The 26989-nt window shown below is 35.2% G+C and overlaps 1 protein-coding gene across 1 annotated transcript in view; it reads right to left on the bottom strand.

Annotated features, from left to right (window-relative positions):
• LOC149799210 (propionyl-CoA carboxylase alpha chain, mitochondrial-like) overlaps positions 1-26989 on the bottom strand; it is a 107931-nt gene that overhangs the window by 64841 nt on the left and 16101 nt on the right. Inside the window, exons 2-4 of the mRNA XM_089958479.1 lie at positions 21313-21399; positions 7509-7625; positions 2669-2782 (exon numbers count right to left, since the gene is read on the bottom strand). Of these exons, the coding sequence (XP_089814605.1) occupies positions 2669-2782; positions 7509-7625; positions 21313-21399 (318 nt within the window). The remainder of the gene's footprint in view (positions 1-2668; positions 2783-7508; positions 7626-21312; positions 21400-26989) is intronic.

Raw genomic sequence — 26989 nt, 5'->3', positions numbered from 1 at the left:
GCGACCACTTGCTGAACATGACCTGCGATCAGAATGTCTTGGTAGTAGCTGCTCTTTGACACTGCTATGAATGCAAAATCAGAGATAATCATAACAGACCTGTATATTATCCTTTTTAACAATGACCACTAAGACTGTATTAAAAAAATAAGTAGGCCAGCTACCAATTTCTGAAATTGTAAAGGTCATGCATGCAGATCGTTCCAACATTATGAACACAAACCTTCACAAATGCCATGTTGTTGTAACCTATCTACAAAGCAGAAAATGTCAAAAATAACAGCTATTTGGTGAAAATCTTGTCTGAGTAACAAACTCAAAATGTCTCCATTGATTTAGCAATCGTACTTTTACCCATGTGTGACCAAAATGGAAATTGAATTACAAAAGAATAGACAGATGGAATTCTTTTTCAAATCCATGTTGCATATATTTTTCATTTTAAAAGTAAGTACATGCCTATGTAAATATCTGAAGGCATCTTTGCTCTGGCGTTATAATGTATTAATGAAGTTGTAAAGTCTTGAAAATTCTGGTGACCTGGGGAAAGCATAACAATGTCTGACCAGACAAAAATTATAACACTTCAACATTCTCTGTCTCTTGAATTCTCCCACATCTACTGCATAAAGATATGTGATAGCTCGCTGAAAATGAAAATTATGGCTCCATGAGATAGAAAACTTAAGTCATTTATTAGAACACGTGTATGTCACGGTTTTGACCCATTTCAGTAGTGGCTCCTTAGTAAATGCATACACAGTGTAGTGGAGAAGTCTACTGTGTCGAACATCATGACGACAGAAATGAGAAACTCTTACAACTCGCACATCCCATGGACGAGAACATTGGAAACCTGTGCCCTGACTTAATAATATAACTATCTGTGCTTATTTCACCTTATTTTTCACTTTTCTTCACTGAAGAGGCCACTAAATCATGTCATGCCATTATCTCAATTTATAACTTTCGCAAGGGAATGTAGTTTGAAAAATTAACTGTTTGTGATCATAAAGTTGTCATTAGCATAAATGTTTTGCAAATTTAGCAAGGAAACTAAATGTGAAAACATAATTTTCTTGGCAAAGACTATAGTTCGAAGTAACGTAAATTTAGCTAACATTATTTTTTCAAAAGTTTTAAGTTACCAATTTCCCACATTTGGTTCTTGCAAATTTAATGATATTGTCCACTGCACTGACCATTTTTGGCACAAGGCTTTACTCTTTTATGTGATCACTAAACTTTACTAAAAAGCAACAGTGAAACTGTGATGCCTTCCATCAATGTCTCTCTCCACATCTGCTTCTCCCCTAAAAAATAAAACAGTGAGTGGAAATTCACCAAGCCTGGTTCTTTGGTTGCCCACATGTGGTTAACATTTGCAAGAGGGGCATGATTCTGGGGCACATCTCTAGTAGCCTCAGGGCGGGTGCTGAAGGTCAGTGTGTGATTTGAATTTTTAGCATAACTTGAACACTTTTTCAGTCATATCGCTATGATGTCTGCCGTGTGGCAGTTTATAGTGATGTCTAGCACTGAGGTATCATGCCACAGACATGTAGCATGATGTCCCATCCAGTCACATTATCCTGACACCAGGCCAACCAGTCCTAACACTAACCTCTTAATGCTGAGTGCCAAGCGAGGCAGCTGTTAGTACCATTTTTGTAAGTCTTTGGTATGACTCAGCCAGGGTTCGAACCCATGACCTCCCGCATATGAGGTGAAAGCTCTAACCTCTAGGCCACTGGAGCGGTGGTGTTGAAGGTCAAACAAACATAACTGCAATAATGGCAACAATCTTAAACTGTTTTCCAAACCCGTACATGAATTCAAAGGAGGAGGACACATAACGTATATGCCAGATTTTAGGTTACGCCCTGGATCATGCTCCAGAGTAGATGGGTAGTTTGGTCATATTTTATGAACAAACTTCATATACACAGCAATAGATAGAGGCCATATCATATATGTGATAGAGTTTGCAAAGAGAACCCTGGGTCCCTGTGTGAGGGGTGGAGATGAGTGCAACTGCAAATGATTGCATTGTTAAAGTCCTATTTTGTGGTTGAAAAATTTTCACCAAAAATTAAAATAACCACTATGCCTAGCATTCTTGTATCCAGCACTAAAATAAAATTGAATCTCCAATGGTTTATCATGGTTCATACATCCTCAGTGTTGTTTTTCAAAGACTTTTCAATGACTTCCAAGGGTCTTAATGGAAGTTTTTTTCTGACTGAATTTTTAACTTTGTTCATCAGTACATAAATAGGTATGAATGTACAAACACATATTTAGTAATGCCACTACCGCAAAGTAATGCTACTCTGTCTGATAACTACTTATATCACATGCCAACTTTACCACCCGACTGTATCCCCATTTATTTATTTATTCATGGGAGGGGAGTAAATAATACAAATTTGGAATTCAAAAAGCAATCTATTCAGTTTTAACATTTTGTATTATTAAATTCAACAAATTCAAGAACCTTCCAAGGATAAAACCAGCTCTGTCAAAATTCAAAAAGCTTTGATAGCAACTCCTCAAATTCAAGGAATTTTCAAGGTTCTACAAACCATGTCTACTTCACCAATATTTTCCTATACGAAAAATACCCAATATATAGTAAATTGATTTAGGATAATTTTTAATGATTTACTGCTTGAGCTCCAGTTTTCTTGACAGCATCCAAGATGACATCCATTTTGAGATAACTCTCGCTTGTGGGGGCAGGGCCAATGCACACTCTCTCATCAGCCATCCTTGTATGGACCTGAATTATAAATTCATAATTTTATCATCATCCCAGGCATTATTAACCAATCACATTTTATTATACATTTACCTCAGACTACACATAGATTCTTTTAACTTCAATAGTACACAAAATCCTTAAACCAGGGGTCATATTATGGGGCAATTCAGGTGAAATAGTCGCCCTCCTCTTTGAAATTTCATTAAAAAATACTGTTAAAGTTAATTTTGCCTTGTCATTAATTGGTGCATACATCTCCCAATTTCAGCAACTGAAGCCGTTATAATTTGGTCCAAAATGGTGAATCTAGCAATTTTGAGTTATGGAATTTATTTTATGGGTAAAAAAACTGCTTAAACATACTTTTGTAATAATTTTTTGTACCTTGTATTGTCCAAAAACATTCACTGAGTTTTCATGTTACAAGAACCAAACAAATGGGAAACAAGGAAGTGAGTGAAGTTCCAAGATTTATTAAACCCCAAAAGCAATTAATGTATCATATAAAAACTCCAAAAGCAAGTACTGTATCATTTAAAAACTCCACAAGTAATAAATGTATCTTTTAAAAACTCTCAAAGTAATTACTGTATCATTTAAAAACAACAAAAGCAAGTATTGTATCATTTAAAAACTCTCAAAGCAATTACTGTATCATTTAAAAACTCTCAAAGTAATTAGTTATCATTTAAAAATTCCGTAAGCAATAACTATCTTTTAAAAACTCTCAAAGTAATTACTGTATCATTTAAAAACTCTCAAAGTAATTACTGTATAAATGAAAACTCCAAATGTAATAAATGTACCATTTAACAACTCCAAAAGTAATTACTCTCTCATTTAACAACTCCAAGAGCAATTACTGTATCACTTAGCAATTACTATATAATTTAAAAACTCCAATGAGACCAATGAGTTCATCCTAAGATGAGTGACATGAATTAGTCACTTAATTCAGAACAGTTACCTATTTTTGAGCTTAATGTCTAATGCTACATGTGTTAACAATGTAGCAGTTTTTCAGATTCAAGGCTGCTTTTAATATTTTCATCAAAAAAAGGGTTTCTTCTGTAATTTAATACTAGGATGCCATTAAAATACTGAGGACAAAATTCTTTCGCCATTAAAACATGACCTATCACTCTGTCCCATTTACAAAAATGAGGTCTCTTTATAAAACAAATCTCAATTCCAACATCACCCTGTTAAACAGCACTGTATTTGTTAGTGGAGAAACCAATATATTCTGTAAAAAATGTTCCTTCAATAATACTTATGAGACCATCATACATTAGGACAACATCCAAAAACTCATAAATCCACCCATTAAATACTAAAAACAATACTTATCATGTCTTTTTGGCTTGTCCTGGGCAAATGAGGTGCCAAAAAGTCATTTGCTTGTTGACATGGAATCAGATGAAAGTGGTCTCCCCCTTGATAGTGGGATTTGTGCCCAGCTGTGCAAACTTTTTATATATGATGAAGACAGAGGTATAATCAGTACAAGTAGTAATGGAGTGAACATCATAATGATGATAAAACTTCAAAGGGTAGAATGTATGTGCACAGCGCATTTAGAAAGCGATGATAAAACTTCAAAGAGTAGAATGTATGTATGTGCAAGGCCCATTTAGAAAGTGATGATAAAACTTCAAAGAGTAGAATGTATGTGCAAGGCCCATTTAGAAAGCAATGATAAAACTTCAACAAGTAGAACGTATGTGCAAGGCCCATTTAGAAAGCAATGATAAAATTTAAAGGGTAGAATGTATGTGCAAGGCCCATTTAGAAAGCGATAATAAAATTTCAAAGAGTAGAACATATGTGCAAGGCCCATTTAGAAAGCGATGATAAAACTTCAACAAGTAGAACGTATGTGCAAGGCCCATTTAGAAAGCAATGATAGAACTTCAAAGGGTAGAATGTATGTGCAAGGCCCATTTAGGAAGTGATGATAAAACTTCAAAGAGTAGAACATATGTGCAAGGCCCATTTAGAAAGCGATGATAAAACTTCAAAGGGTAGAATGTATGTGCAAGGCCTATTTAGAAAGTGATGATAAAACTTCAAAGAGTAGAACATATGTGCAAGGCCCATTTAGAAAGTGATGATAAAACTTCAAAGAGTAGAACGTATGTGCAAGGCCCATTTAGAAAGCGATGATAAAACTTCAAAGGGTAGAATGTATGTGCAAGGCCCATTTAGAAAGCGATAATAAAACTTCAAAGAGTAGAACATATGTGCAAGGCCCATTTAGAAAGCGATGATAAAACTTCAAAGAGTAGAACATATGTGCAAGGCCCATTTAGAAAGCGATAAAACTTCAAAGGGTAGAATGTATGTGCAAGGCCCATTTAGAAAGCAATGATAAAACTTCAAAGGGTAGAATGTATGTGCAAGGCCCATTTAGAAAGCAATGATAAAACTTCAAAGAGTAGAACGCATGTGCAAGGCCCATTTAGAAAGCGATGATAAACTTCAAAGGGTAGAATGTATGTGCAAGGCCCATTTAGAAAGTGATGATAAAACTTCAAAGGGTAGAATGTATGTGCAAGGCCCATTTAGAAAGTGATGATAAAACTTCAAAGGGTAGAACATATGTGCAAGGCCCATTTAGAAAGCATGCTGCCCAGACTTGAGCAGAAAAAGTAACTGATGATTGATCGATCTGGTGTCAATCTCTCAATCATATGGAAGACAACTCCCATCTGACTAAAGGAGTCTGGTGATGTTTTAACACTTTCATTTCTAAAATATGCCAAAAGATGTGATTAATGTCTTTTACAGCTTTGGAAGACTGTAACAGTGAGATACTGGATGTTCTCCTTGTGCATTATAATTGAGTAATACATCTGTGGAAGAAACGTGTCACATATACCATTATGAATTCCAAGCCGCTTATTCTAGATATGCTACTCACTGAGGTTGAGAAATCGGACACAAAACTATCAAAAAGGTCTGTTTAAACAATGTTTTCACCTATATGAAGCAGAATTTGACCCATATCTTAACATCATGACACATGAAAACCTACTCTTAATGCCCCATTTTGACCTTGATCCATGGAATAATTCATACTTTCAATTCTAAAACTTTTTATGCTTTTCTTCCAATGATATACATGTCCTTCCAAATTTTCAAAAGAAATTGGAGATGACAACAATACTCGAATTCCAGATGAAAATGATGATTTAATTACAGAGGACACTAAGACTCCAATTATAGTTAACAATGAGGCTTAAATTATGGAGGACATGAGGATTTAACTATATAAGACTGGCTTCACTGCAAAACACAATAACTGTATACAATAATGAGGCTTTAAAAAGTTCTTATAATTCAAAAATTCATCCAACAAAAATAAACAGGTGTCAATCTGACACATGTCCTCAGAGATAAGAAACTGTCTTACCCATATTTTTAGAACAATTTTAAAATAAAAAATGTATGATCCTATTTTCATATGCTAAACCTTCATTGTCGTCATTTTGAAACTGCATGGTACTGAGGCCAGGAACCCATTCAGACATCTTGCCTGACTGACAGACAAACATAATTTCTTCATATCTAAGACAATATGGCTGACTAACACGACCTGTCAGTTTCACTTTCCACTAGAAGAACAAGTCTAATCCCCTGGAGAAAAATACAAAGTGCAAATTCATGCTCCCAGTTCCTTTAGTTGTGTGTGGACTATGATTCATGCACACTGTGCCTTTAGTTTTGTGCAGACCATAATTCATGCACACAGTGCCTTTTGATTTGTGTGGACTATAAGTCATCCACACTGCCTTTTAGTGGGTGGGTGACTATAATTCATGCACACTGTGCCTTTTTCTATGTGTGGACTCTAACTGATGCACACTGTGCCTTTCAGTGTGTGGGGACTATAATTCATGCACACAATGCCTTTTGCTGTGTGTGGACTATAATTCACGCACACAGTGCCATTTGCTGTGTGTGGACTATAATTCATGCACACAATGCCTTTTGCTGTGTGTGGACTATAATTCACGTACACAGTGCCATTTGCTGTGTGCAGACTAAAGTTCATGCATACTGTGCATTTCGATGTGTCTGGACTATAATTCATGCACAAAGTGACTTTCAGTGTGTGGGGACTACAATTCATGCACACATTGCCTTTTGGTGTGTTTGGACTGTAATTCATGCACACAATGTCTTTTTGGTGTGTGTAGACTATTATTCATGCACACAGTGCCTTTTTCTGTGTGTGGACTATAACTGATGCACACTGTGCCTTTCAGTGGGTGGACTATAATTCATGCACACAATGCCTTTTGCTGTGTGTGGACTATAATTTATGCACACAGTGCCTTTTGCTGTGTGTGGACTGTAATTCATGCACATAGTGCCTTTTGCTGTGTGTGGACTATAATTTATGCACACAGTGCCTTTTGCTGTGTGTGGACTGTAATTCATGCACATAGTGCCTTTTGCTGTGTGTGGACTGTAATTCATGCACATATTGCCTTTTGCTGTGTGTGGACTATAATTCATGCACACAGTGCCTTTTGCTGTGTGGGGACTGTAATTCATGCACATAGTGCCTTTTGTTGTGTATCGACTATAATTCATGCACACAGTGCCTTTTGGTGTGTGTGGATTAGACCCTCATGAATTTTCTATTAAAAGGTCAAACTGATAGGTCATTCTAGTCAATCTATAAAGTAAAATAAACAAACAAACCAAGCAAAAACAAACAAACAAAACTACATACTGCCAAAGAGTCCACATCACTATGAACGGCAACAGTTTTAATTCCCAGGCGTTTACATGTCTTCATCACTCGGCAGGCAATTTCACCTCTATTGGCAATAAGAATCTTCTCGAACATCTGCAAGCAGATTGGGTATCAATATATATCTTATGATTTAATCAACTTTTCTTGAACCTGTTATGGGTAATGCTTACTTTAAGGTCCAAATACAGTTTAACATAAGGCCCAAGTGGGCCCAATATATAACTCACCTGCTCACATACCAGTTTACCATTCCACTGATCAATCATCTAGAGTTGTAAGAACACAACCTATGTAAACTATCTACCAAGCTTTATATCACATAAATTTTAGTTATTTTATTTAAGTAGGATACAAATTTATTCCACGACAATGATGACAAAGGTTTATTTACCAAGTTGGAGCAAGAACCAATCAAAATTGTATCTCCAAAGTGGTAAACAAGCCCAGCCAATCAGATACAAGATTATATTATAAATATGCACAGCTCATGCCCATAATCAAAATATAAGATCATTTAACAAGTCATATCAAAATCTAATTTAAAAAAATTATTTGCCTTGTGTTAAAATGTTCAGATCATGATCACATAATTCTAAGCATGGACCCTGTTCATACACTAATCCAAGATTTTTGATGATATAAACCAGTTTTTGCGGAGTTTAATAATACTTCTATCAAATCTAAGGTAGCAAAAAGCTCAGCCAATAAGATGCAAAACCACCTCGTGAATACCCAGATGTCTTGCCATGTCAAAAACCATTCAACCTTCTTGATAATAGTCTATTTTGCAAGTCTGATTAAGAAATACTGTCTCTCGAGTGGTTGTTGTTGTTGTGGGTTTAACACCATTTTTCTGCACATGATAGGCTGGCTATACATCGCATCCAGTATATCTGGTGGAAGAAGAACCAGAGAAAACCCCAGGGAGAACCATCAACCCATGAAAAGCTGGTGGCAAGTTATCTCCCATGTTGGCCAAGCATGAGACTCAAACCCACAACAACAGAGGTTTGATGAAAGTGATCTGTAAAGGTGAGTTCCTTAGACCAATCAGTCAACCAGGGCCCCACATGTAAGAAACTCAGCTAATCAGATGTTCGGCCAAATAAATAATGTGAATACCTGTAGATCTCACTAGTAATAACACTGTCAGGATACTTTTATGATAGACTAGTTACCAAATTTTGAATAAAAATCTTATTTATAAAAGTCAGTAAAGTGATGATAACATCAGACAATTGGATGCAAGATCACTTCATTACTGCATGTGTATGTTGATCTCCCTCATAGTTATATCCATCTGTTATCTCGATGATTTAAATTTGTGAAGCTTTATCGAAGTTAATCAGATGCAAGATCACCTGATCAATATGCTCAAATCTCGCACATTATTAACTCAAAGAACTTGATGGTATAAGCCTATATCCCAAGTCTGATCGAAACATGATTAAAAATATGGTCTACTGAGTAACTAGTTCATCCAATCAGATACAATATTTCCACAATAATATGTAAAGATCTGATTCAATACTGAAATTTGTCTCATAACTTGATGCTATAAGCCAATATTGCAAGTTTAATCTATGTAGCCTCAAGTCTGGCAATAAGCAAATGTTGATGAATGGATGGACACAAGATCATACTATACTTAAAATCATCCCAATGACATCTGATGGATTGACAATGCACGACGGATACAAGCCCTACCATAAGCTTAACAGGTCTTACAATCAGGTCTTACAAACAGGTCTCACAAACAGATCTTACAATCAGATCTCACAAACAGGTCTTACAAAAAGGTCTCACAAACAGGTCTTACAATCAGATTTCACAAACAGGTCTTACAAACAGGTAAGCTAAATATTAGGGTCAGTTGGACTAAAGATCTATTTTCCTCTCTTCTTTTATCCCCAGCCATAAAATGATGGTTTGGGACTGAGAAACTAGGTTAGCTGAACTTATAGTTGACATTCTTTATCCCTTTGATAATACTAAATGTACTTAGAATAACACAAAGTACACTAACCTGGTCTGTTCTCAAAACAGAGATATTAAAAATACAACAATAAAAGTCATTGGTTCATTTATATCATAATTAAGTCCTAGCTGTGTACCCTCAAACCCAAAGCAAATACCATCATTTACATCATAATTAAGTCCTAGCTGTGTACCCTCAAAACCAAAGCAAATACAATCATTTACATCATAATTAAGTCCTAGCTGTGTACCCTCAAAACCAAAGCAAATACCATCATTTACATCATAACTGAGTCCTACCATCAAACCCAAATCAAATGCCATTATTCTGATATAGAAAAATAAAAAATACTCTTGGTTCTTTAAACTTTCCCATGGCAGGGTTTATTCTAGGCGGCGCCCTTGTACCAATGACCCTTATCTGTATGTCTGAAGCATAAAAGCTCTCTCCATGGCACCCCCAAGGGACATAAATTACCCAAAGAAAGCAAAGATATAAGACCAATACAGTTTACTTTAGACTGGATCAAGTGCATCCGCAGCTTACTGAATAAGATGTGATCATTATCATAGAATAATAAGATGATATATTTTATTGGCTGACAGAAATGTCTTACTGATTTGTATTGGCTGACAGAAATGTCTTACTGATTTTTATTGGCTGACAGAAATGTCTTACTGATTTTTATTGGCTGACAGAAATGTCTTACTGACTTTTATTGGCTGACAGAAATGTCTTACTGACTTTTATTGGCTGACAGAAATGTCTTACTGACTTTTATTGGCTGACAGAAATGTCTTACTGATTTGTATTGGCTGACAGAAGAGTCTTATTGATTTTTATTAGCTTGGGCAATAATCATGAGCACATAGTGGCATCAATGATAGAAAATATGAAAGGACAGGTAGACAATTATTAGAAGTACTTGGGTTATGGATTTAATAAATATTAACCTTTCCAGCTCTATATACTTTGAACCAGCCAGACTATAGCACAGCTTGAAAGTTTCCTTGTCAATTAAAATAACTGTGGCCTGTACATTGGTCAGGCTTATTTAAGCAGATTAAGTGTTGTGGTACTCAGAAAATATAGGAATAAAAGCAGATTGATAATGAGTAAACACTTAATAAAGTATTAAAGAACATTGAAAAAAATGATCAAAGAACAGCTCTTTTCAGGTGAGCCAGATACTCAAAATCTGTAACTGTTTCCATGGGTTACTTCAGCATTTGATGAAATACAGACATCAGTGTCGATGGAAATACAACAGTGCTATGCAACTGACACAAGTCAAAACAATCAAGATTATCTCATTTTCACCACTATCAATGCGTAAAGTACTATCAGTATGTATTATTTATTGTTCCTTTGTGTGTGCCCATATATCTGTGAGTCAGGGAGACAAAATGTCCCCCATCCTTCTGGTCCTCTGTGTAACAATGGTCAATAATCAATGTATCTGCTCATCAATCAAAGCTCCGTTAATTTTTATGTATATCTATATTATGTGTGTTTTATTTTTATGATTGTAGATGGTAAGGGTCATTTAGTATGAAATATTAAATAGTACTTTTCTTTGTTGTTGGTTTGGACTATAAGATTTGGTCATTGTGCTTGGTAAACATGTTATTGTGGCCTTTTGAGCTCAGAAGGTATAGAAAAAATCTTGTTAGCAAATTTTATGGAATTTCATTTGAGTTCAGGTCTTTGATTTCCCTTTAGGAAAACCAGGTTACTTGATTTCTGACTGGCTAGCTGTTAAAGGACCTGACCTAATTTACAACTTTGAAAAGTTCCGAAATGATACTGTATGTGACCCCAATCCAGGTTCTGAAACTGTGTATTTTATATAAGGTAGTGAAAAACATAATTATTTATTTCTATCTTTAACATATGTAGACAGTAATTTAGTTGTGTTCAATTATTATCTGAATGGCTTTATTTCAATTATTCATTGGAATTACAAGTTGCTCATAAACATTTGGACTAAGTAACAATTTTGGAATTTACTGTGAATTCATTTAAAGACATTTTGGATTATATATCATTGTGATACATTAAGAGTGTTAGCATATCAATATTATTCAAGTCTATTGGCACATCAACACAACAGATTGGAATTCATTCAGATCGTCCCTGGAATTGGTTTGGAATATTCCATACTTCTAGACTTGTCATAGAACTTTTAGGACTATTACAGAATTCATTCATGAAACTGGAAGTTAGTTTTAAATTTTCACCTTGTATTCTAAGCAAATAAATTTTTTGTGAATTTTACAAACCTTTCTGGTTTTCACTCTTTTTTGTTACTTAGCTTAAGACCACAGAATCATAACGGGGCCCTGAGTGGCTGACTGGTCTAAAGCACTCACCGTTATGGATCACTGCCAGATCATAGGGCCTAGGACATATCTTGATAGTGTTACAACACTTATAAAGATCATATGGCCTGGAATGCATTTTGATATTGTTATGACACTTATCATAAAGATCATGTTATGGCTTGTGGCTCCATAATGATCATATGGCCTAGGACAAATCTTGATATTGTTATGGCTCCATAAAGATCATATGGCTAAGGGCACATCGTGATATTGTTACAACACTTATCATAAAGATCATATAGCCTGGAATACATCTTGATATTGTTATGTCTCCATAAAGATCATATGGCCTGGAATACATCTTGATATTGTTATGGCTTATGGCTCTATAAAGATCATATGGCCTGGAACACATCTTGATATTGTTATGGCTTATGGCTCCATAATGATCATATGGCCTGGAATACATCTTGATATTGTTATGGCTCCATAAAGTTCATGTGGCCTAGGACACATCTTGATATTGGTATGACTCTATAAATCTCATATGGCCTGGAACACATTTTGATATTGTTATGGCTCTCTAAAGATCATATGGCCTGGAACACATCTTGATATTGTTATGGCTCTATAAAGATCATATGGCCTGGAACACATTTTGATATTGTTATGGCTCTATAAAGATCATATGGCCTGGAACACATCTTGATATTGTTATGGCTCTATAAAGATCATATGGCCTGGAACACATTTTGATATTGTTATGGCTCTATAAAGATCATATGGCCTGGAATACATCTTGATATTGTTATGGCTTATGGCTCCATAATGATCATATGGCCTGGAACACATTTTGATATTGTTATGGCTTTATAAAGATCATATGGCCTGGAACACATCTTGATACTGTTATGGCTCTATAAAGATCATATGGCCTGGAACACATCCTGATATTGTTATGGCTCCATAGAGATCATATGGCCTGGAATACATCTTGATATTGTTATGGCTTATGGCTCTATAAAGATCATATGGCCTGGAACACATCTTGATATTGTTATGGCTTATGGCTCCATAATGATCATATGGCCTGGAATACATCTTGATATTGTTATGGCTCCATAAAGTTCATGTGGCCTAGGACACATCTTGATATTGGTATGACTCTATAAATCTCATATGGCCTGGAACACATTTTGATATTGTTATGGCTCTCTAAAGATCATATGGCCTGGAACACATCTTGATATTGTTATGGCTCTATAAAGATCATATGGCCTGGAACACATTTTGATATTGTTATGGCTCTATAAAGATCATATGGCCTGGAACACATCTTGATATTGTTATGGCTCCATAAAGTTCATGTGGCCTAGGACACATCTTGATATTGGTATGACTCTATAAATCTCATATGGCCTGGAACACATTTTGATATTGTTATGGCTCTCTAAAGATCATATGGCCTGGAACACATCTTGATATTGTTATGGCTCTCTAAAGATCATATGGCCTGGAACACATCTTGATATTGTTATGGCTCTATAAAGATCATATGGCCTGGAACACATCTTGATATTGTTATGGCTCTATAAAGATCATATGGCCTGGAACACATTTTGATATTGTTATGGCTCTATAAAGATCATATGGCCTGGAATACATCTTGATATTGTTATGGCTTATGGCTCCATAATGATCATATGGCCTGGAACACATTTTGATATTGTTATGGCTCCATAAAGTTCATGTGGCCTAGGACACATCTTGATATTGGTATGACTCTATAAATCTCATATGGCCTGGAACACATTTTGATATTGTTATGGCTCTCTAAAGATCATATGGCCTGGAACACATCCTGATATTGTTATGGCTCTATAAAGATCATATGGCCTGGAACACATTTTGATATTGTTATGGCTCTCTAAAGATCATATGGCCTGGAACACATCTTGATATTGTTATGGCTCCATAAAGTTCATGTGGCCTAGGACACATCTTGATATTGGTATGACTCTATAAATCTCATATGGCCTGGAACACATTTTGATATTGTTATGGCTCTCTAAAGATCATATGGCCTGGAACACATCTTGATATTGTTATGGCTCTATAAAGATCATATGGCCTGGAACACATTTTGATATTGTTATGGCTCTCTAAAGATCATATGGCCTGGAACACATCTTGATATTGTTATGGCTCTATAAAGATCATATGGCCTGGAACACATCTTGATATTGTTATGGCTCTATAAAGATCATATGGCCTGGAACACATTTTGATATTGTTATGGCTCTATAAAGATCATATGGCCTGGAATACATCTTGATATTGTTATGGCTTATGGCTCCATAATGATCATATGGCCTGGAACACATTTTGATATTGTTATGGCTCCATAAAGTTCATGTGGCCTAGGACACATCTTGATATTGGTATGACTCTATAAATCTCATATGGCCTGGAACACATTTTGATATTGTTATGGCTCTCTAAAGATCATATGGCCTGGAACACATCTTGATATTGTTATGGCTCTATAAAGATCATATGGCCTGGAACACATCTTGATATTGTTATGGCTCTATAAAGATCATATGGCCTGGAACACATTTTGATATTGTTATGGCTCTATAAAGATCATATGGCCTGGAATACATCTTGATATTGTTATGGCTTATGGCTCCATAATGATCATATGGCCTGGAACACATTTTGATATTGTTATGGCTCCATAAAGATCATATGGCCTGGAACACATCTTGATACTGTTATGGCTCTATAAAGATCATATGGCCTGGAACACATCCTGATATTGTTATGGCTCTATAAAGATCATATGGCCTGGAACACATCTTGATATTGTTATGGCTCCATAAAGATCATATGGCCTGGAACACATTTTGATACTGTTATGGCTCTATAAAGATCATATGGCATGGAACACATCTTGATATTGTTATGGCTCTATAAAGATCATATGGCCTGGAACACATTTTGATATTGTTATGGCTCTATAAAGATCATATGGCCTGGAACACATCTTGATATTGTTATGGCTCCATAAAGATCATATGGCCTGGAACACATCTTGATATTGTTATGGCTCCATAAAGATCATATGGCCTGGAACACATTTTGATACTGTTATGGCTCTATAAAGATCATATGGCCTGGAACACATCTTGATATTGTTATGGCTCCATAAAGATCATATGGCCTGGAACACATCTTGATATTGTTATGGCTCCATAAAGATCATATGGCCTGGAACACATTTTGATACTGTTATGGCTCTATAAAGATCATATGGCCTGGAACACATCTTGATATTGTTATGGCTCCATAAAGATCATATGGCCTGGAACACATCTTGATATTGTTATGGCTCCATAAAGATCATATGGCCTGGAACACATTTTGATATTGTTATGGCTCCATAAAGATCATATGGCCTGGAACACATCTTGATATTGTTATGGCTCCATAAAGATCATATGGCCTGGAACACATTTTGATACTGTTATGGCTCTATAAAGATCATATGGCCTGGAACACATCTTGATATTGTTATGGCTCCATAAAGATCATATGGCCTGGAACACATCTTGATATTGTTATGGCTCCATAAAGATCATATGGCCTGGAACACATTTTGATACTGTTATGGCTCTATAAAGATCATATGGCCTGGAACACATCTTGATATTGTTATGACTCCATAAATATCATATGGCCTGGAACACATTTTGATACTGTTATGGCTCTATAAAGATCATATGGCCTGGAACACATTTTGATATTGTTATGGCTCCATAAAGATCATATGGCCTGGAACACATCTTGATATTGTTATGGCTCCATAAAGATCATATGGCCTGGAACACATTTTGATATTGTTATGGCTTATGGCTCTATAAAGATCATATGGCCTAGGACACATCTTGATATTGTTATGGCTCTATAAAGATTATATGGCCTAGAACACTTCTTGATATTGTCATGACACTTATCATAAAGATCATATGGCCTAGGACACATCCTGCAGAGATCCCTCTGCTATAATAAATGGAAAAACATTTTCCTGTAATTTAACTTAACTTCAAATTTCAAATTATAAATAAGGGCGGGATGCCATATGAGAGATCATATAAGTGACACCCAAAAGGGACTCATAATTGCTCCCCCTCCCTTATATTTTAAATACATAAATACAAATTATTTAATTTTAGACCATTGTGACTTGAAGATTTATATATCAATAAAGACGAGGCATGGGACGGAAAATCATACAAGAAATGATACCCGAAAGGGATTTCATCCGCAACCCTCTTCCTTATAATTAATACAATAAAACTGAATATAACCAAAAATAATGGAAATTTCCATTAAGATACTATTGATTTAACCTTAAAATTATAACTTGATAATGAGATATCACAGTTTAATAGAACTTTCAAATTTGGAAAGTAATTAAAATAGATGAACAATGAATGTGACAGAGAGTTCAACTCAGACGTTTATTAATGTTTCTGATGATGGAATCTCTGCCACAGTTGTATAACCATCTTATTCCAAATTCAACTCACTAAAACGTCTCCATATAAATGAAGAAGCCTGATGTAATACCAGCAACGTCCAGACAGACTTCTTCCATCTGGACATAGATTTGAGAACCAATTATTCCATTACAGAGAATCCCGCTGTTTGTTGGCAGAAAACGCTCGATTCAACTCTAAAATGATCTGTCACGCCATGCGGCAATTTTGCCCACGGGTCATTCCAAGAAGATGGGTACGAAGCAAAATTTTCCCAGTGGTATACACTGAAATCCATTCTTGAGGAAAATAATACACAATTGAATGCATTTAACATACTAAGACCTATCACATGTATATACGTTCTACGAATATAAACAATCTGACTCAACTGAAATAGGAATCTAATGAATATGTAATACTACATAACGTATACATAACGATTAGAAGTACAAAGTACTATGGTACATCAATCAAAACTTAATACATCTCAACTCCCTGTTTGGCAAACAGGGAAGGGAGAATTACCCCGAATTAAAATATACGCACTAAAATGTGCCAATGTTTTGAACTATAAAAAAACCCTCACCCTTTAAAAAATCCACTAATATACAGTATGCTATGGCATACTATAAAACCCCCTACACCACATACAAACATATATACACACTTATTATTCTTATATACTTACTGAAGAAAAGACTGGAACCATTTGATATAGATAAGCCAATATAAAAAATACATACATGGAAAAAAAACAAAGAAAAAAAACAAAACAAACAAAAAAAGACATATAATAAAAAAAAAATAATAAAAAAAAGGAGAAAGGAGAACAAGATAATAAAATAATAATAAATGGGACTAAATGACTCTGGCAAAGTCAACTAAATAAAAAACATAATAAAAGGAAAAAAGGGGGAGGAAATTGGTCCATGACATTAACATGTCGCTGGGACAATAGTACGACCCTAAATCGGAAGTCCAAACTTATGGAACTCGGACCTCTAAAAGTCCTAATGGAGGTCGGAAAGTACATAAGATTTTGGCTTCATGGGATTTAAAAAAACCTACAAATATGATGATAAAAAAGAAATTAACCCTGCAAAATTTATAACTGACATTATTGTTTTATACAATGAACATATACAGATGTATTATGGGAGGACAGGGTCAACCTGTACTAAATACACTTTTAGATATAATCAGGGTGTCACTTCTAAGTTCTAACCAGCTTTATGTGCTGGGATGGGGCTAAGATGTGTCAACAATAGGACACATCTTGATATTATTATGGCTCTATAAAGATTATAGGCCTAGAACACTTCTTGATATTGTTATGACACTTATCATAAAGATCAAATGGCCAAGGACACATCTTGATATTGTTATGGCTTTATAAAGATCATAATAGCCTGGAACACATCTTGATATTGTTATGACACTTATCATAAAGATCAAATGGCCTAGGACACATCTTGATATTGTTATGGCTTTATAAAGATCATATGGCCTGGAACACATTTTGATATTGTTATGGCTCTATAAAGATAATATGGCCTGGGACACATTTTGATACTGTTATGGCTCCATAAAGATCATAATAGCCTGGAACACATCTTGATATTGTTATGGCTCTATAAAGATAATATGGCCTGGGACACATTTTGATACTGTTATGGCTCCATAAAGATCATAATAGCCTGGAACACATCTTGATATTGTTATGACACTTATCATAAAGATCAAATGGCCTAGGACACTTCTTGATATTGTTATGACACTTATCATAAAGATCATATGGCCTAGGACACATCTTGATATTCTTATGCCTCCATAAAGATCAAATGGCCTGGAACACATCTTGATATTGTTATGGCTCCATAAAGATCATATGGCCGAGGGCACATTTTGATACTGTTATGGCTCCATAAAGATCATAATAGCCTGGAACACATCTTGATATTGTTATGACACTTATCATAAAGATCAAATGGCCTAGGACACATCTTGATATTCTTATGCCTCTATAAAGATCATATGGCCTGGAACACATCTTGATATTGTTATGGCTCCATAAAGATCATATGGCCGAGGGCACATTTTGATACTGTTATGGCTCCATAAAGATCATAATAGCCTGGAACACATCTTGATATTGTTATGACACTTATCATAAAGATCATATGGCCTAGGACACATCTTGATATTGTTATGACACTTATCATAAAGATCATATGGCCTAGGACACATTTTGATATCGTTATGGCTCCATAAAGATCATATGGCCTGGAACACATCTTGATATTGTTATGGCTCCATAAAGATCATATGGCCTGGAACACATCTTGATATTGTTATGGCTCCATAAAGATCATAATAGCCTGGAACACATCTTGATATTGTTATGACACTTATCATAAAGATCAAATGGCCTAGGACACATCTTGATATTGTTATGGCTTTATAAAGATCATATGGCCTGGAACACATTTTGATATTGTTATGGCTCTATAAAGATAATATGGCCTGGGACACATTTTGATACTGTTATGGCTCCATAAAGATCATAATAGCCTGGAACACATCTTGATATTGTTATGGCTCTATAAAGATAATATGGCCTGGGACACATTTTGATACTGTTATGGCTCCATAAAGATCATAATAGCCTGGAACACATCTTGATATTGTTATGACACTTATCATAAAGATCAAATGGCCTAGGACACTTCTTGATATTGTTATGACACTTATCATAAAGATCATATGGCCTAGGACACATCTTGATATTCTTATGCCTCCATAAAGATCAAATGGCCTGGAACACATCTTGATATTGTTATGGCTCCATAAAGATCATATGGCCGAGGGCACATTTTGATACTGTTATGGCTCCATAAAGATCATAATAGCCTGGAACACATCTTGATATTGTTATGACACTTATCATAAAGATCAAATGGCCTAGGACACATCTTGATATTCTTATGCCTCTATAAAGATCATATGGCCTGGAACACATCTTGATATTGTTATGGCTCCATAAAGATCATATGGCCGAGGGCACATTTTGATACTGTTATGGCTCCATAAAGATCATAATAGCCTGGAACACATCTTGATATTGTTATGACACTTATCATAAAGATCAAATGGCCTAGGACACATCTTGATATTCTTATGCCTCTATAAAGATCATATGGCCTGGAACACATCTTGATATTGTTATGGCTCCATAAAGATCATATGGCCGAGGGCACATTTTGATACTGTTATGGCTCCATAAAGATCATAATAGCCTGGAACACATCTTGATATTGTTATGACACTTATCATAAAGATCAAATGGCCTAGGACACATCTTGATATTGTTATGGCTCTATAAAGATCATATGGCCTGGGACACATTTTGATATTGTTATGGCTTTATAAAGATCATATGGCCTGGAACACATCTTGATATTGTTATGGCTCCATAAATATCATATGGCCTGGAACACATTTTGATACTGTTATGGCTCTATAAAGATCATATGGCCTGGAACACATCTTGATATTGTTATGGCTCCATAAAGATCATATGGCCTGGAACACATCTTGATATTGTTATGGCTCCATAAAGATCATATGGCCTGGAACACATCTTGATATTGTTATGGCTCCATAAAGATCATATGGCCTGGAACACATCTTGATATTGTTATGGCTCCATAAAGATCATATGGCCTGGAACACATCTTGATATTGTTATGGCTCTATAAAGATCATATGGCCTGGAACACATCTTGATATTGTTATGGCTCCATAAAGATCATATGGCCTGGAACACATCTTGATATTGTTATGGCTCTATAAAGATCATATGGCCTGGAACACATCTTGATATTGTTATGGCTCCATAAAGATCATATGGCCTGGAACACATCTTGATATTGTTATGGCTCCATAAAGATCATATGGCCTGGAACACATCTTGATATTGTTATGGCTCCATAAAGATCATATGGCCTGGAACACATCTTGATATTGTTATGGCTCCATAAAGATCATATGGCCTGGAACACATCTTGATATTGTTATGGCTCCATAAAGATCATATGGCCTGGAACACATCTTGATATTGTTATGGCTCCATAAAGATCATATGGCCTGGAACACATCTTGATATTGTTATGGCTCTATAAAGATCATATGGCCTGGAACACATCTTGATATTGTTATGGCTCCATAAAGATCATATGGCCTGGAACACATCTTGATATTGTTATGGCTCTATAAAGATCATATGGCCTGGGACACATTTTGATATTGTTACGACACTTATCATAAAGATCAAATGACCTAGGACACATCTTGATATTGTTATGACACTTATCATAAAGATCAAATGGCCAAGGACACATCTTGATATTGCAATGGCTCAATAAAGATCATATACGACCTGTGACACTTCTTGATAGATTGATTAACAGTAAGTACAGTTCAAAGTTCACCACTTACAAAGCAAGGTCTTACAATAATTAGCATTTTCTGCATACTGGTGCAGCTGAAAAATTAGGGAAAGGCTAAAAAGACCATCTCTTCTGAAAACAAATTCATGACTTTAGAGATTGTTTACATTCCACACAATGCAAAACACGCTTATATTACACAGGGCAAAGAAACTTCATGTGTCCAAATGAAAAACTTGTCCCTGATGTCAAGAAGAGTTATTACTGTTAAACACATATATTCCTACCTTGTACGGCAAAGTGCCCATGTTAGATCATGTAACAGTACATACTTGACAGAAGCTGCACTTGCGACCCCTAAACTTTGCCTTTTGAAAAACATGGTATGTATGAGAGAGAGAAGACAGATATGGATGAAGTGAGAGAGAGTGAGTGAGCTAATCATATATATTCAAATGACTTGTTTCATACAGGGACACTTACAGGTTCATCTGGATCATATTTGTCATTCCAGTAGAATTCTTTTCTGTTGGCTGCTGTGGTGTAAATAGTCCTGCTAGTAGGGAAAACCTTCAAGAAAAAAAGACAAAGATTAGTTGAATCATTGGTTGGTGGACTGATTAAAGGGAGATAAAACATACATTACAGGAATGGAAACATGATAGTTTTTGTGATGATATGCAAAACATTCTTCTGAAAATCTATAATATTTCAAAGAAGTCTTTTACGTGTAATTTTTGCAATATTGTTTTTTTATTTGGTCATATCGAGAAAGTGTACACGTCTCATATGGTCATGAAAAACTAGAGTATAGGAAAGCTCGGGGATTTGAAGCTCGTGCGAGCTCTGGCTCGAGCTCGATAATTTTTTCGAGCTTTCGAGCTTGAGTAGTACGGAAAATAATTTTCTTTATAATTTAATTAAACATCATTCTTGTTAATATAATAGTATTTCAAAAAGATAAGAGCATGTAGAGATTTATCCGATAACTTTGATCGCAATTTTGTACAGAAATTAGTAGCAACTGAAAATGCTCTTTCTGAATCAACTGAAGTCAGTTTGATTGTACTGATGGCATCGGATAATCGCCTCAAATTTTCAGTCAGTTCACCATTACTTTTTGACAAGGAAAATTCTTGGCGTAATTTCTTAAATCGATTGGTTTGAAGAGATCCCTGAGTGCTAGAAGCTTCCAATCGAAATCTAAGTTCATCTTCAAGTGAGAGCTCATTATGGTTAATTGTTATTTTCTCATCATGTGCTTCTTCATTTGCAGTATTTTGCCGATGGAAATAGCCGCTTCATCAAATTTGTCGCTAATTCAATAGAAGTTTTGGATGGAACATTATCCAAATGGTGCAGAGAAATCATAAGATCCATAAGTTGTTGATTAACTCTACCGTCGATGTAATGATCAATATTTTCTAAAAGAGTACGACTGATCTCTGTTCCTTGTGCAGACAATTTTTCCCTCATGAAGCTAATAGCAACATAAGCGGTTCTCAGAGAAGCTTTTTTCGCTCATTGCATTAAGAGTAACCTAAACCGGTTTCAACGCCAAAACTATGGATTTCAATAATTCTGTATTCAAATTAGTTAAGAGATGCTCGGATCCGATTTCACTCAGAACTTCATTGGTGACATCGTATAATTTAATAAAGATTTCTAGCATTTTTAGCATGGAATTCCATCTAGTTTTGCAGTCGAGGGACAGTTGTTGTTCTCTGTTTAATTTTTCTGAGCTTTTAGCTCTAAACGCATCCGATCGTATGGCTGAGCCTTTGAAAAATTTAACGATTTCTCTCACAGTGTTTATATTTTCCTTCCATGATTCGCTTTGTATCTCAACTTCTTCAGCATTCAATTCATCGTCGCTTTCATTGAAATCATCAGTCTGTCCAGTTTCTTCACGTGAAAAAACTGAAATTCCTTGACCTGGGCAATTTTCTCTGTAAAAAGTTTTTGTAACACCCAAATGCAATCCATTATCAAGGCAGGCTTGATACAGAGCGGGTGATTTTTCTCCGAACTTGATTATGACACATGCTCCATCACCAGTAGAGGCAACAATATCCTGTTTGAATGAGACACCAAAAGAATTAAGATGTTCTTCAACGAGCTCGTTCATTCTTTCAGCATTACAACTTCTGTAAATTCTGACAAGACCAAGATTGATACATTTTGACGAGACCGTATGAAGGTTGATGTCGAGAAATCGACGATTTCCAATACTTGTCCATTTGTCCAATGTTATTGAAAATCTCTTTGATTCTGAGAGTTCTTTCTTAATGTCCTGTACGACTTGTTGCTTCACTTTTTCTTCAGAATCGCGAATAAGGGCCATCACCAATCTTTCATCAGCAGGTATCCTCATTCCTCTTAATGACAGCGATTGACAAATAAATTCTGAATGAGTGATTTTCCGAATCGAGAATCCATCGACTGCAGCAAGTTTCGAGACTGTTTCTTCCAGTGAAGTTTTGACAACAAAGTTATCCATTGTTCTCATTTTCTTCGGCTCTATTTCAGACTCATCCTCGTTGACGTCAATGTGATGAATGCTAAGCAGATGTCGACGCACTGTTGAAGTGTTTCCTTGTGGACATGAAATTGTCTGCTTACATTCATTGCAAGCTGCGAAATTATCCTTTTCGCGCTTGTTAAAATAAGTCCAAACAGCTGATTTCTTATTTTTTGACATCGCTACTGCTTTAGAAATAAAATATAAGTAAAAATTAACAAACAAAGAGCAGATACAATATGAAAAATCACTGGTAAGACGTTTATGTTGTTTGAACTGTTCAAAAATCAGTTTAAAAGAAATCCCTCGGGCGTCAGTTGTGCGCCTACTGCCCCTCTGGCACCACTCATCGTCAGGACAAATGCTTGAGAAGTTCACTGGTTCTCTCGCTTGCAGAAGTTGAAAAACCCCTTCTCCCCGTCAGCTGCAATCATAATAGTTGGAATTATTATCTTAGGAGCCCCCAGCGATGACCGTTGCAAGGCAATGACCGCCCACTGGTTGACCAACGCATGGGGAAATGTAGGCCGTGTGAATCTGTAAAGCCGCTCATTCCCCCAGTCAATTAATTATCACACGGGTTTTTCCCATCCGATAATATCAAAAAGTGGAGAATTTTTCTAGGCGTAAGCTCGAAGCTCATCGAGCTCCGACCTCAAGCTTCAAGCCCCCAAAAATGCTCCAAAATTATTGAGCCTCGAGATCGAGCCTAGGCTCGTCCCAAACTCTATGAAAAACATGCAGTAATTACCACTCATCTCATAAGAGCAAAGTCAATAATAAATTAAACTAAATCAAATATTAAGTTGAATTTGTTTTGATTATGTCATAACTGAATTACAACATACAAACAAAGCATACGGGTTATAATATATGGCCCAAAATATTCACTAAACAGAAATAAAACATATAAACATTAATTACAAACAGGTGAAGAAATATCATGAATGGATGCTACCTATACAACAAATATAAATATTTTGATCATAATATAAATAAATGCGACTGACAAAACCAATGCTGCTAAATGACGTCTTTAAAAATACTGAGATAACTAAGATACTAATTTAAAGTATTCTAAAAGACTTAACTCCAGTTCTACAAACTGTCTCTACATTGTTGCTCAAGAAAATGAACACGCCAGTTCTCTCCAGAAGCATAAACGTGCTAGCTATATTAAATTAGATGTACTGACCAAGCATTGCTGAAGTCACATCATTATATAATGACGGAAGTTAGCTATATTAAATAAGATGTACTGACCAAGCATTGCTGAAGACACATCATTATATAATGATGAAGTTAGCTATATTAAATTAGATGTACTGACTGAGCATCATCGCTACATAAGGATGGATGTTAGCTATATTAAATTAGATGTACTGACCAAGCATTGCTGAAGATACATCATTATATAATGATGGAAGTTAGCTATATTAAATTAGATGTACTGACTGAGCATCATCGCTACATAAGGATGGATGTTAGCTATATTAAATTAGATGTAATTACCAAGCATCGCCAAGACACATCACTACATAAGGATGGATGTTAGCTATATTTAATTAGATGTACTGACCAAGCATTGCCAAGACACATCACTACATAAGGATGGAAGTTAGCAGCTGCTATGAGCATTTGTGTGCAAAAGACTCTTTCATCATGTACAATCTAGGGATAGCACTTTCCACTCTGTCAGGTGTATATGTGTACCTATCTATATTAATTTTAATATGACCTGATTTGCCATACAAAACCAGAGTGACTGTGCATTAGATCTGAGTTTAATTTCTGGGTCAACATGCAAGTTTAACTGCTATACATGAATGCTCATACCAGTGGTTATGATCCATCCCTTTTTGGGAAGGTGTGCACGACCAAAAGGGTATGAGGATTGGAATGTGCAGGCAATGTGTTGGGTGACATAACTCATAGACTCTGGTTTGAATCTGTCATGATTAATTAAAACGTTCTCTATCCTGTATGATAGTATTCTTTCTCAATGTATAATTTCACTCTATATTATCACTTATCCTCCAGTAGTAGGACTTCCTACTCTGGTACATGTATATACTTGTAGCATATATATATATATATATATATATATATATATATATATATATATATATATATATATATATATATGTATTATCTCCTGCCTACCAAAGCTGCAAAACAAATAGAAATTATTTGATTTATTTGATAGATTTCATTTAAAATGAGTACTCGTGTAAGATTCTGTAAATCCATGAAAATTTGATTATTTTTTTTTTTAATTTAAAGTTTTAATAGCACTTTTAACACAATATTGGCTATATGAAGAACAGGTCATGGGAATTAAGCCTTTCCCAATGATACACTGTGGAAGCCAACCTGGGCTGGCTCAGAAAGTTATCAAATCCATGACCCTTGGACTAGGTCAGATTTGAAATGATCACAAATGCAAGACTCCATTTATCACATGATGCAAAACACTTATTTTCCTTTTACCAAACTGCAGAATAGTGTACTGAAATGACTAAAATACATTTGGATGCGTTTGTCTTTATGCCTTACCAGTGCAAGATGTTATGTCATTTGCGATATCATAAGGTGTTATTACCTGTGCTACATATATGAAAATTATAGCATGGATATATTAAAATAAATAATGTGGTAGTCATGTAACCAACAAATGTCTTTAACCATAAGTACAAACTAGCTGGATGAGATATTTAAATTACTTCTAATCTCATCCCAATTAACACAGTGAAAAAAAAGAAATAAAAAAGTACTAAGCTGGAACTTTAATAAGTCCCTAATCAGGGGAATAAACTCATCAGATATGGTTAATGAATACGTCTTGGCCTCATGGTCTCAACATAATCCCTAAAACATTCTAACCACTGTCTCGAGTTAAACATGATTGTGGTTTTGTGTATGTATATTATAAAATATTCCAGAAATACACATTACAGCAAATGTTTTTACACAACAGATGAAGACAAAAGTTTAGATAACAATTTAAATAACAATAGATTATATATATATATATATATATATATATATATATATATATATAATACAAAGCATATAGCAAATAAGTGTCCTTTCAAGTGAACTGGATCTAGCAAGGGATCACATGTGTCAGGGATTGATTAAGATAAGTGCAATAAACTGACAACGAACAGTGTAAAACTAGTATCTAACTAGCCTGAGTGCTTTTAACTCTTAATGAGTCTTTTTCAAAGGCAAATAAAAAACACAGACAAGACAAACAAATAAAACAGAAAAACAGTTATGTTTGCAAAACTTTACTAGGGTGTTTCCACAGGAATTAAACCTTTAAATTTATTATGTTTCAACTAGTTTATTCAACTTGTTGTGGATACTGGAAATTATTTTACTGACCTAGAAATCGATGAGCCATAACGACCATGTTATTTTATGTAAATTTATGTAAGCACAAATTATATTCCAGGTATTTCATTGTTATAGCAGTAATTACAGACTATTAAGCATATTTAGAGAATTCTTTAAAAGAAAAAATGTGTCAGATGCAAAAGATAATTTTATTTGTGCATGGCTGTCTTTTTCTAGTTTTCATGGTTGAAACCGCCTGGTTTCAATGTTCTAAAGCAATGTATCCATTAAGAGTCC

The sequence above is a fragment of the Sinohyriopsis cumingii genome, chromosome 5 (assembly GCF_028554795.1).
Source record: "Sinohyriopsis cumingii isolate HCF-2022 chromosome 5, ASM2855479v2, whole genome shotgun sequence".
Taxonomy (NCBI): domain Eukaryota; kingdom Metazoa; phylum Mollusca; class Bivalvia; order Unionida; family Unionidae; genus Sinohyriopsis; species Sinohyriopsis cumingii.
Note: the sequence above shows the minus strand (reverse complement) of the source record. Positions and strands in the feature narration are given on the sequence as shown.